This window comes from Euleptes europaea, chromosome 3 (genome assembly GCF_029931775.1).
Source record: "Euleptes europaea isolate rEulEur1 chromosome 3, rEulEur1.hap1, whole genome shotgun sequence".
NCBI lineage: Eukaryota > Metazoa > Chordata > Lepidosauria > Squamata > Sphaerodactylidae > Euleptes > Euleptes europaea.
Window position 1 is genome coordinate 122,966,227 of NC_079314.1, and position 13,229 is coordinate 122,979,455.

At 48.0% G+C, this 13,229-nt stretch overlaps 1 protein-coding gene across 1 annotated transcript in view; it reads right to left on the minus strand.

Moving 5' to 3' along the window:
- The window catches only part of NCAPH2 (non-SMC condensin II complex subunit H2), a 33,119-nt gene extending 19,906 nt beyond the window's left edge, over nt 1-13,213 (minus strand). Inside the window, exons 1-7 of the mRNA XM_056846648.1 lie at nt 13,093-13,213; nt 9,130-9,231; nt 7,518-7,573; nt 5,186-5,267; nt 2,740-2,811; nt 1,907-1,986; nt 818-972 (exon numbers count right to left, since the gene is read on the minus strand). Coding sequence (XP_056702626.1) covers nt 818-972; nt 1,907-1,986; nt 2,740-2,811; nt 5,186-5,267; nt 7,518-7,573; nt 9,130-9,231; nt 13,093-13,200 — 655 coding nt within the window. The 5' untranslated portion in view covers nt 13,201-13,213. The remainder of the gene's footprint in view (nt 1-817; nt 973-1,906; nt 1,987-2,739; nt 2,812-5,185; nt 5,268-7,517; nt 7,574-9,129; nt 9,232-13,092) is intronic.
- Between the last annotated feature and the right edge of the window lie 16 nt (nt 13,214-13,229).

Sequence of the window (13,229 nt, forward strand, 5' to 3'; positions counted from 1 at the left end):
TGGTCCATTGAAGTCAGTATTGTCTACTCAGACAGGCAGCGGCTCTCCAGGGTCTCAGGCAGAGAAGTCTTTCACATCACCTGCTTGTCAAGTCCCTTTAACTGGAGATGCTGGGGATTGAACCTGGGACCCTTCTGCATGCAAGGCAGAGGCTCTCTGAGCCATCGCCCCTCTCCATGGCTCTCCAGGGTCTCAGGCTAGAAGTCTTTCACATCACCTACTTGCCTAGTCCCTTTAAATGGAGATGCTAGGGATTGAACCTGGAACCTTCTGCACGCCAAGCAGAGGCTCTACCACTGAGCCTTGGCCCCTCCCCATCTTCCCTGGCTTTGTCAAGTGTCTAGAGTCTGTCTGCATTCCTGCCTGGAGCTAAGGACTGCAAGGCACACATTTTGGGAACAGCCTGGTATGTTGAGGGAGCGCTGTACACAGATCAGCTAAAGCATGCTCCTCTTGAGGAGCTCTTTTCTACCCACTTCAGGTTCGGTAGTATGGACATGTGATGTCAACTGCATGTTTTACTTGGGCAAGCAGCTTTTATGGTCCTCCGCTTGGCCTCTGCACCAACCCATTTTCAGGTCACGTTCCAGACTGCTTTTCAAGATGCAGCTGCCCCTTCTCTGCCCAGCAAGAGGCTTCCCAGAGGCATCTGGCTGCCCACAGTCAGAAACAGGAGGCTGGGTGGACCCTTTCTGACGCCTTCCAATGGGTCTCCTCTTAAGTTCTACTCTAAACTCAGCCTCACCCTCCTCGAGCAGGCCTTCAGCGCCGGCTGAGGCTGCATTTAACAGCTGTGCGGGCTATGTGCCATCCATACCCACGGAGTTGCCACCGTCCCATTCGATGTTCCTCCCAGGTAGGCACTGAGTGGGCGAAAGTCCTGCCAGCTCCACCATGAAGGCCCCATTGGCGTGGGGAGTGCACGAGTTCATGGTGAAGTCCTTCCGGCTCGCCAAGATCTCCCCTTTACGGCTGCAAGGGAACAGATTGAAGCTAAGCCAGGGAAACGCAGCAAGCTCCTTACCTCAGCCTTGTAGAAGCAGTAAGAAACACTCAGAAAACGTTATTGCTGAAGCCGAATGCAAACAGAAGAAAATGATGCCTGTAAAATGCAAGATGACGATGAAGAAACAATTGGTGCAAGGGAAATAATATTTTAATAAGTTCTGAACCCCAACATGTTAGGAGTAAGGTTCTTCAAGGGGTATCTTTTCCTATTTCAAGCAATAAATTCCTATGCAAGCAATAAAGCAAATCTGTCATTTGAAGCACACGCAAAACATGTTGGGGTTACGAAATTTATTAAAATATCAATTCCCTTGCACCACTTGTTTCTTCGTCTTCGTTTTGGTGTGGCTCCCTCTTTTTTTCTTCCTGCAAAATGCAAGAACCTAACTCACCCATTCACGTTCAGCATGCACGCATCCTCAGATAAAATGACCAACAAATATAAACTTATATATGAACTTTATATAAACTTTATATGAACATATGCACACACTAGCATGTTATCTTTAAAAGAAAACAAAACAGGATCTTTGTTTTCCCTAACAACCAGCACGGATTTTCTTAGCTGGGAATACAAATAGAGAGACCTGGTGGGATATACCTGAATGTTCTCCTAATAGAAAAAAAGCAGTGGTATAAGAACATAAGATAGCTTGGGGGGTTCAATATTTCGAGGCACATAATTGGGCAAGACATTTTGCTCCTGAGGAATCATAAAATGGGGAGAGGGGAACATGAGATAATGAACTCAATCTCCAACTCAGCCAGTTTAACAAACAGAAGCTCAGCAAGTGAAGAGGGAAGGACTTGAAGTGATGAGAACCCCCCCTTGACAAAATGGAGTGTTTGTGGGGGGAGGGGTATACAAGGTCCTGCCAGCCCAGGGAGAGGAGCTTACCTGAACAGGGGGTTGTCCTTCTTTTCCGCCTCCTCTGGGGGCACCAGGGCCATCGGAGTCAAGGGGACGACAGTGACAGCCTGGGAAGAAAAATGTCAGCCTGGCTGAGGAGAGGTGCTTGGCTGCTCAGGGCTGTGGGGGGCGGGGGTGGTGGGATGAGCAACATGAAGCTGCCTTGTACTGAACCAGACCCTCAGTCCATCAAAGTCAGTATTGTCTACTCAGACCGGCAGTGGCTCTCCAGGGTCTCAGGCAGGGGTCTTTCACATCACTTACTTGCCTAGTCCCTTGAACTGGAGATGCCTAGGATTGAACCTGGGACCTTCTCCATGCCAAGCAGATGCTCTACCACTGAGCCACAGCCCCTCCTAGTTCTCTTGTGGGCTGTTGCTGCCGTCAGGAAAGGGGTCAGCAGACTGCAAGGGTAAAAGCTGGAGAGAAGTCCACGGAAGAGGGAGTCTGTCTCCCTCTATCAATGTCTTTCTCACACAGGTGAAGACTTTGTTGTTTCCTTTGGCAAGCACCCAAAAATGGTTCCTAGCACTCCTTCCTGGTTCTGGTGGGGTTTATGTGTTTTTATTGAATTGCTTTATAATCATAAATGTTTGAAGGCGGCATAAAAATGTTTTGCATCAATAAACACCGGAAAATCCAGAGGAAATGTCAGCCTTTACAAACCTTACATTCCCCCCAACCCAAAAGCCTGTCCCACCTGCGTCTTAATGCCTGGACCTGGGAGTCAGTAAGCCCCTCTCCATAATTCCTGACCCTTCATCTAACATTCAGAAATCTGAAAGCTGCAAGGGAGGCTGGTGGGAACGGAAGCCACTCACACTGCGCCGATGGTTATCCCTCAGGTCTGAGTTCGCTCTGCTGCTGTCTTGAATGTCATCCAAAGACAGGAACTGCAGAAAGAAAAAAGAGATTCTGACAAGGAAAGGCAGGTAGAGCAGTTGCAAAATTACATAGGAAGCAGTTAGGAAAGGAAAACCCTACCCTTGGAATTCTTTTTTGTTTTCTGCCCACCCACCCCAGTCCCTAGTTTCCTAATCTCTCACTGAAATAATATCAACTTGTTACAGATTAATACTGGATCTAAGATTTCTCTTCCCAGTTTGAGTGGTGTTGTGCTGTTCAGAGCCTGTGTGAAATCCGCTCCCATCGTGGGCGAGAACCGCCTACTCTCTATGAACCAGCCCTGCTTCAGGTGAAATGAGGAGGGTGGAAAATCGGAAGAGGGCCTTCTCAGTCATGGCACCAAAGCGTGGCAACTCTCTCCCCAGGGAGCCTCATCTGTCCCCCTTCTGTGGCTGTCTTCTGCCAGCAGGGGAAGACTTTTCCTGTTTCAAAATATTTGCGAAGGCTTTCACGGTCAGAGTTCATCGGTTCTTGTAGGTTATCCGGGTTGTGTGACCGTGGTCTTGGTATTTTCTTTCCTGGCGTTTCGCCCACAGCTGTGGCAGGCATCTTCAGAGGAGTGACACTGAAGGAGTGTCTCTCAGTGTCAAGTGTGTAGGAAGAGTAATATATAGTCCGAAGGGGGTTGGGTTTGAGCTGAGTCATTGTCCTGCAAAGTATTGAAGGCAATGTGCTAATCATTGTCCTGTAAGTATCAAGATAATGTGCTAATAAGGGTGTGGTATGTTAATGTGGAACCATGTGTATCCTGTGTGTATCCTGAAGTGTATCCTGTTTGTATCCTGAATGTGTATCCTGAAGTGACCTGAGAAATCAGCAGTGGCTGAACATGGACTTTCACAAACAGGACACAGGGTCTTATTCCAAGACACTGAAAGACTGGACAATTCTACCAACTATTTTGTCAGACTGCACAGAGAAGCCATTGAAATTCATAAACATCAGCACAACTTTAACAGAAAAGAAGAGAGTTTAAGAATGAATAAGGCTTGGCTTCCTGTCCTGAAAACCTCCAGACTAACAAAGACTACAGTCCACAATAGCCATGCGGATTAGCTTTGGATTCCACATGTTAACAGTCACTTCAGGATACAATGGTTCCACATTAACATACCACACCCTCATTAGCACATTTTCTTGATACTTACTGGACAATGATTAGCACATTACCTTCAATACTTTGCAGGACAATGACTCAGCTCAAACCCAACCCCCTTCAGACTATATATTGCTCTTCCTACACACTTGACACTGAGAGACACTGTCCTTCAGTGTTACTCCTCTGAAGATGCCTGCCACAGCTGTGGGTGAAACGTCAGGAAAGAAAATACCAAGACCACGGTCACACAACCTGGATAACCTACAAGAACCGATTTTCCTGTTTCGTTTGGCATTTCCTCAGTGATCCCTCCTTCCTATCCAAGGTTTAAATTTCTGTTCTAATGAGTTGTGTTGGGGGGGGGGTGTTAATGGTTTCGTGTGATTTTACCACGTATGTTTTAAATTGTTACTCTTGCTGCTGTTAACATATATCTTAACAGTTCTGTTTTATCTTTGCCAATAGATGCTGGTAGAATTCCTAAAAGCAGAGTTTGGGGGTCTAGAGGACGATTAATTCTCTGTATTTTTTGAATTTCTTGATGCACCATCACCCAATTTTTTTTAAATTTTGCAGCATGACCACCAGCAGTGAAAGAATGTCTCATCTACAACTTCGAATTTCCAACACCATCCATCCATACTCTTACTGATCTTGCTAATGTCTTTTGGTGTCAGATGTCAATAGAAGAACATCTTATACCAGTTCTCTTTCAGGCTCTGGCTAGCTGTAAATTTTATTGCCTTAGACCACAATCGCTCCCAAAGTATAATCCTGTTTCGTTTGGCATTCCCTCAGCGAACCCTCTTTCCTAACCAAGGTTTAAATTTCTGTTTTAATTGTCGAAGGCTTTCATGGTCAAAGTTCATCGGTTCTTGTAGGTTATCCGGGTTGTGTGACCATGGTCTTGGTATTTTCTTTCCTGACGTTTCGCTTACAGCTGTCCTTCAGTGTTACTCCTCTGAAGATGCCTTACACAGCTGTGGGCGAAACGTCAGGAAAGAAAATACCAAGACCACTGTCACACAACCCGGATAACTTACAAGAACCGAATCTGTTTCAATTGTTTTAATGATTTATGTTGGGAGGGTGTTAATGATTCTGTGTGATTTTAACATATATGTTTTAAATTGTTCGCCACCTTGGTGGCCCTTAGGCAGAAAGGCGGGATACACATCTTGTAAATACGTAATAAATGAGAAAACAAGTTTGGCTGCACTAAAGGGCCAGAAAGGAAACCCCGCTCCTCCTCCGAGCCTTACCCTTTCCTCTTCCGATTCTGGTCCAGCGCTGACATCTGGATCCGCCCCATTTTCTCCCTTAGATGATGGCTGCTTCTCCCGCCTAAGGGAAAGGAGGGGGCAGAATGGGAAGAGAAACAACACTCTTTGGCCTCCAAAGGGAACAAGTTCGGAGAACGAGTTAATCAATAAAATCACCAATAAAACTGGGCAACCAATTACTCAAACGGGAACGTCCAGCCTTAGAAAAGGCATACAGAATCAGAGTTGGAAGGGGCCACCAGGGTCATCCAGTCCAAAGCTTCTTAAACTGTGGGTTACGACCCCATATCGGGTCGTGTAACTGAATTTGGGGGGGAGGGGCGCAAAATATTTGGCAACAGTAAATGGTAAAATTATAGGTATACCAAAGAATGGTTTTAAAATACACTTCTTTATGATTTATTACAAGTAAATGTTTGATTTGGATACCTATTTTATATACCTATATACCAGGGGATGCGTAAAAATTTCTCAGGCAAAAAGGGGTTACAAGTGGGAAAAGTTTAAGAAGCCCTGATCTAGTCCAACCCCTTGCACAATGCAAGAAACCCACAACAACCTCCCCCCTCACACACAGTGACCCCCTACTCCATGCCCAGAAAATGGCAAAAAAAATCCTCCAGGATCTCTGGCCAATCTGGCCAGGAGGAAAATTGCTTCCTGACCCCAAAGTGGCAATTGGCGCTACCCTGGGCATGCAAGAAAGGGCCACGAGAGCCAAACACTGACACAACCCTTCCTGCCCTCCCTCTCATGAGCTGCATAAGTGCAAAGAATTGGCAATGCTGACAGATGGCCATCATAAGAACATAAGAAAGGCCCTGCTGGATCAGACCAAGGCCCATCAAGTCCAGCAGTCTGTTCACACAGTGGCCAACCAGGTGCCTCTAGGAAGCCCCCAAACAAGACGACCGAGGCACCATCCTGCCTGTGTTCCACCGCAGCCAAAATAATAGGCATGCTCCTCTGATGCTAGAGAGAATAGGTATGCAGCATGACTAGTATCCATTCTAACTAATAGCCATGAATACCCCTCTCCTCCATGAATATGTCCACTCCCCTCTTAAAGCCCTCCAAGCTGGCAGCCATCACCACATCCTGGGGAAGGGAGTTCCACAATTTAACTATGCGTGGTGTGAAAAAATACTTCCTTTTATCTGTTTTGAATCTCTCACCCTCCAGCTTTAGCAGATGACCCCATGTTCTAGTATTATGAGAGAGGGAGAAAAACGTCTCCCTGTCCACTCTTTCCAAACTATGCATAATTTTATAGACCTCTATCATGTCTCCCCTCAGCCGCCTTCTTTCCAAGTTAAACAGCCCTAAGCGTCTTAACCACTCCCCATAGGACAGTTGCTCTAGTCCCCGGATCATTTTGGTTGCTCTTTTCTGCACCTTCTCAAGCTCTGTAATATCCTTTTTTTAGGTGTGGTGACCAGAACTGTACACAGTATTCCAAGTGTGGTCTCACCATAGATTTGTACAAGGGCAGTATGACAGCAGTTTTATTCTTTATTCCTCGTCTAATTATGGCCAGCATGGAATTTGCCTTTTTGACAGCAGCCGCACACTGGGTTGACATCTTCATTGAGCTATCCACTACCACCCCAAGATCCCTTTCTTGGTCAATCGCTGCCAGCACAGATCCCATCAGTGTATATGTGAAGTTGGGATTTTTTGCCCCAATATGCATCACTTTACACTTACTCACATTGAATCTCATTTGCCATTTTAATGCCCATTCTTCCAGTATGCAGAGATCCTTCTGGAGCTCTTCACAGTCCGATTTTGTTTTAACCACCCTAAATAATTTGGTGTCATCTGCAAACTTGGCTACTTCACTGTTTAACCCCAACTCCAGGTCATTGATGAACAGGTTGAAAAGCACCGGTCCCAACACAGATCCCTGAGGCACCCCACTGCTCACATCCCGCCATTGGGAGAACTGACCATTGATTCCTACTCTCTGCTTCCTATTTTTCAGCCAGCTCTCAATCCATAAGAGGATGTCCTCTTATCCCATGACTATGAAGTCTGCTTAGCAGTCTTTGGTGGAGGACTTTGTCATCTAGCCTCTGCTTAAAAACCTCCGAAGAGGATGGAGTCTGGTTTGTAAAAAAGGGTTTAACAGAGATGGACAGGCAGGAGTAAAAGGCTTTGCACAACTAAAGCACATAACAAATTAAGAGCATTTTCCCCCCTAAGCGGTAGGAGGAAGAACTGAATTAACCAAATCCAAGAGGTTCAGACGAGGCTCAGAAAGTGGCAGCCTGTCAACCCCACCCCCTCATGAAGAAAAGGCTTCACTCACTTCTTGTTGGAGATTAAGTCGAGCGCCTGGTAAACCAAAGAGTAGAGATACTCCACCTGAGGAAAAAAAAAACTAGGGGATCAGGAGCTAGGAAGGGCCACGATCCCGAAGGACGCAATCCACAAAAACATATACCCTTCCACAAAGCCCACTAAAGTGAAACCCCAATTTATTTATTTCAAGGGGAGACACATTTCCGACACCCTCTTCCCTTTGGAAAACAAACCCTAAATTGTTCCAGGCCTTCACCCCTCCAGCCGTTCAAGCACTGAACTAAAGTGTACCTTGTGGTGCATCCACACCGACAACATGAGCGGTGGAGCCCCGTGACACGTGCCTTCCGGGAACAAACAGTTATAACGCAAAAGTAAATCCCCTGGGGTTTTCCCCTGTTGGAACAGACACGCTAAACAATCACAAGACCATCTCAAAGATATCCTCTAGTTCTTCCTATTTGGAATATGTCTGGGCTACATCTTCAGAGTCCTAGAAAGTAAGCAGTCACACACCCTCGGGGTGTGAACATAAGAACATAAGAAAAGCCCTGCTGGATCAGACCAAGGCCCATCAAGTCCAGCAGTCTGTTCACAGTGGCCAACCAGGTGCCTCTAGGAAGCCCCCAAACAAGACGACCGCAGCAGCACCATCCTGCCTGTGTTCCACAGCACCTAATATGTTTGGCATACTCCTCTGATCCTGGAGAGAATAGGTATGCATCACGACTAGTATCCATTTTAACTAGTAGCCATGAATACCCCTTTCCTCCAAAAACAGGTCCACTCTCCTCTTAAAGCCTTCCAAGTTGGCAGCCATCACCACATTTTGGGGAAGAGAGTTCCACTATTTAACTATGCATTGTGTGAAGAAATATTTCCTTTTATCTGTTTTGAATCTCTCAGCCTCCAGCTTCAGCAGATGACCCTGCGTTCTAGTATTATGGGAGAGGGAGAAAAACTGTCCACTCTCTCCAAACCATGCATAATTTTACAGACCTCTATCATGTCTCCCCTCAAGCGCCTTCTTTCCAAGCTAAACAGCCCTAAGCGTTTTAACTGCTCCTCATAGGGCACTTGCTCTAGTCCCCTAATCATTTTGGTTGCTCTTTTCTGCACCTTCTCAATATCTGTAATATTTTTTTTTAGGTGTGGTGTGTGTGGAGGGTCCTCAATTGAATAAGATCCTAAGGACCAATCCTGCTTGGGAAAGTCCACGTTCTTTCTCCCTCATTACGTGGCTTCTGCTTCTCGTACTGAACAAGAAATAAATCACAGAGCGCCAAAGTTACAGCACAAGGAAGCCCCAGAGCCAGCACCTGTCTGGCTTGATGAACACATGAAGCTGCCTTCAACTGAATCAGACCTTCGGTCCATCAAACTCAGCATTGTCTACTCAGACTGGCAGTAGCTCTCCAGGGTCTCAGGCAAGGGTCTTTCACTTCACCTACTTGCCTAGTGCCTTTAACTGGAGATGGCGGGGATTGAACCTGGGACCTTTTGCATGCCAAGCAGATGCTCTACACACTGAGACACGGCCCCTCCCCATCCCTTCCTTGGTGGCACAGCTCTTTCTTCTGCCCTGCCCAGCCCCAGGTTGGCCCCACCAGTCTTCTCACCTTCTTACTGTAGATGCAGGCTGAGCCTTGGATCAGCAGCGCCGCCTCGATGAAGTTCATGGTGGTTTTGCCGCCATCGAATGAAATGCAGATCTGCTCGAGCTGCAGTCAGAGCAACAGGGCGGAGCAATGAGGGACGGAAGGTAAAGTCATAGATTCCTAGAGAGCCTGCGTGGCGCAGTGGTTAAGAGCGTCAGAGTCTAATCTGGAGAACCAGATTCGATTCCCTGCTCCTCCACATGAAGAGCAGACTCTTAACCTGGTTATCTGGGTTAGTTTGCCTGCTCCTACACATGAAGGCACCTGGGTGACCTTGGGCTAGTCACAGTTCTCTCAGAACTCTCTCAGCTCCACCTAGAATCATAGAGTTGCAAGGGGCCATACAGGCCATCTAGGCCAACCCCCTGCCCAGTGCAGGATCAGCCTACAGCAGTGGTGGTGAATCTATGGCACGGGTGCCAAAGGTGGCACTCAGAGCCCTCTCTGTGGGCACGCACACTGTCGCCCCAGCACAGAGTTCACCTGAGTTTGTTCCCCCGGCTGAGGAGGCTGGGGACCAGCGGTGCCTTCCCGGCTCCTCCGGGAAGCACTGGGCTCCTTTCCAGCGCCTTCTCCGCAGTCGCCGGCTGCGCGCTCCGGAAGTGAAGACAACGACGAGCCTTCTGCTGAGGACTGGAAGAGGTGGAGCTGGGATGGGGCTGGACCGGGAGTGGGACGCCTGGCAGCCGTCTGCGGCAGGCTGCTCGGTGACTGCAGCACGGGGGATTGGCGGTGAGGGCCGAACAGGGGCCCGCCTGGCGTTTGTGCTGGAGCCGAGCCCTTTGCTTAGCTCAGGTTTCCACTCTGCTCGTTCATGCAACCAAAGATGCCTCTGAGCATGTGCAGAGGGCTGTTCCCACCATCAGCCCCCCCGCATAACAGTCTTGTAAAATTCGTATGAAGATAACAGTTGGAAAAAGAACCAAACTGAAGGGGTGGGGGCTATGCTAAAGCTGCTTTCCTTCCCCTGCTCGGCCGCAATGCAGGGTTGCCAACCTCCAGGTAGTAGCAGGAGATCTGCTATTTCAGTTCACCTGGAGAAAATGGCCACTTTGGCAATTGGACTCTATGGCATTGAAGTCCCTCCCCAAACCCCACCATCCTCAGGCTCCACCCAAAAACCTCCCGCAGATGGCAAAGAGGGACCTGGCAACCTCTAGCCCCATGTGGACGTCTAGCTGTGTTGGCACTTTGCAATAAATAAGTGGGTTTTGGGTTGCAGTTTGGGCACTCGGTCTCTAAAAGGTTCGCCATCCCTGGCCTAGAGCATCCCTGACAAGTGTTTGTCCAGCCTCTGCTTAAAGACTGCCAGTGAGGAGGAGCTCACCACCTCCCCAGGCAGCTGATTCCACTGCTGAACTACTGTAAAAAAAAAATTCCTAATATCCATCCAGTACCTCTTCGACTGCAATTTAAACCCATTAAATCTACCTTACAAGGTGTCTGTTGTAGGGATAGGAAGAGAAGGCAATTGTAAGCCAGTTTGAGACTCCTTAAAGGTAGAGAAAACCAGGGTATAAAAAACAACTCTTCTTCTTCTTCTAAAAGTGGAAAGGAACTTACAGGCCATCTCGTCCAGCCTTGTGCTGATCTCAGGAAATCCAAACTAGACTACAACTGACAGCTGGATACCCAGCTTCGGACTGGTGACCTGTGTCCCTCAGGGTTCCATTGTCAAACTGCTCTTACCATTTGGAACTTTCTGCCCACATTCATCTAAAAAATCTACCCTCTTGTAACTTCAGACCATTCAACCGATTCTTGTCCTCCAAAGGAGCAGATAACATTTTTTCCCCCAGTTCCAGCGACAGCCCCTTGGGTGTTTGAAGAGAGCAATCAAGACTCTCCTTCAGTCTTCTCTTCTCCAGGACACACATACGCTGTTACTTCAACCTTTCCTTTTAGAATTTGTTTCACAGACCACCCCCGCCCCCATCTTTCTGCATCCTCCTAAAAAATGTGGTACCCAGAACTGGACACAGGTGTGGACTGACAGGAAGCAGCCAGGGAGGGGAGGGCCGAGGGTTACTGGCTCCAGGTTGGGAAATTCCTGGAGATTTGAGGAGGGGGGGCGTATCCTAGGGAAGGCATGGTTTGGGGACTGTTGTTTAGGGTTACCAACCTCCAGGTGGTATATCTAACAAAAGAAACAGCACCTATGACCAAATGTAAGTAAATAACGATTAATTAAATCAACACTATATATGGGATGCATGTAAATATAACCAGATCCAGGAATCGCCACAGTTGTTCTCTACAATTTACAATTTAATATCAACCATGTAACCTCGTAAACACTGAATCCTCCAATAACCACTATCACATTTTATACCATACATTGTCAAACTATCAAAAAATAAGGAGTTGACAAACAGCTGAAAATGTAGTCCACGCTTTAAAAAGGTAAAGGTCCCCTGTGCAAGCACCGAGTCATTCCTGACCCATGGGGTGACATCACATTCCGACGTTTACTAGGCAGACTTTGTTGCAGGGTGGTTTGCCAGTGCCTTCCCCAGTCATCTACATTTTATCCTCAGCAAGCTGGGCACTCATTTTACCGACCTCGGAAGGATGGAAGGCTGAGTCAACCTTGAGCCGGCTACCTGAAACCAACTTCCGTCGGTATCAAACTCAGGTCGTGAGCAGAGTTTGGACTGCAGTACTGCAGCTTACCCTGCTGCGCCACAGGGCTCCTCGTCCATGCTATTAGCTGGAATTTTTTGGTGACAAGTGCTGCTTGCTAATGACAAGCTGAAGAGTTACAGGTAAGTATAAAGTCTATGTCGCACACCATGAAGCGAGACTGAAGCAAAAGACGAGACGAGGGGTTCCATTTCACTTAGCCTTCCTTCAGTTGAATTGAAACTGACACTGGTAGCCGACCTTCAGTGCGTTTGTGCTGTTTTTCCAGGGCAACTGACATCAAACCAAAGCACGGCATGCAAATCAGTTCAGCGGAGATGCTGACTAGCAACCTTCCTTTGGCCAATAAAGTAAGCCCATTTTGTCACCAAAAAAATACCAGCTAATAGTGTGGACCACATTTTCAGCTGTTTGTCAACTTTTTTATTATTATTTAAGAGCCCTGTGGCGCAGAGTGGTAAGCTGCACACTGCAGTCCAAGCTCTGCGGAAGTCAGTTTCAGGTAGCCGGTTGGAGGTCGACTCAGCCTTCCATACTTCCGAGGTCAGTAAAATGAGTACCCAGCTTTCTGGGGGTAAAGTGTAGATGACTGGGGAAGGCAATGGCAAACCACCCTGCAAACACAGTCTGCCTTGGAAACGTCGGGATGTGATCGTCACCCCATGGGTCAGGAATGACCCGGTGCTTGCGCAGGGGGCCTTTATATTTAAACATATTTTTGGATAGTTTGACAATATATGGTATAAAATGTGATAGTGGTTATTGGAGGATTCAGCATTTACGAGGCTACACGGTTGATATTAAATTGTAGAGCACAACTGTGCCGATTCCTGGATCTGGTTATATTTATGCACATCCCATATATAGTGCTGATTTATTTAAGTTATCATTATTTACTTATATCTGGTCATAGGTGGTGTTTCTTTTCTTAGAACCTTTTGTTAGCACCCCGCACCCCCAACTCTGCTCCCATCTCCCCCTCCCAGTAGGGTTGCCAACCTCCAGGTACTAGCTGGAGATCTCCCACTATTACCACTGATCTCCAGCCGATAGAGACCAGTTCCCCTGGAGGAAACGGCCGCTTTGGCCATTGGACTCTATGGCGTTGAAGTCCCTCCCCCCCCAAACCCCGCCCTCCTCTGTCTCCACCCCAAAAACCTCCCGCAGGTGGCGAAGAGGGACCTGGGAGGAGGGGGGATCCCTGTCGCCTGAAGACCAGCGGGAGTTCCGGGAGACCTCCAGGCCCCGCCGGGAGGTTGGCACCCCCGGGCCCCCGCTCACCTCCTCCAGGTACTCGCCCAGCTGGGCCGCCACGTCCACCTCCCAGTTCTTGGTGAGGTCGCGGATGGGCTGCAGGAAGGGCAGGAAGCGCGACTCCCCCTCCTCCATCGCCGCCACAGCCGCCGCCCTGCCCGGCC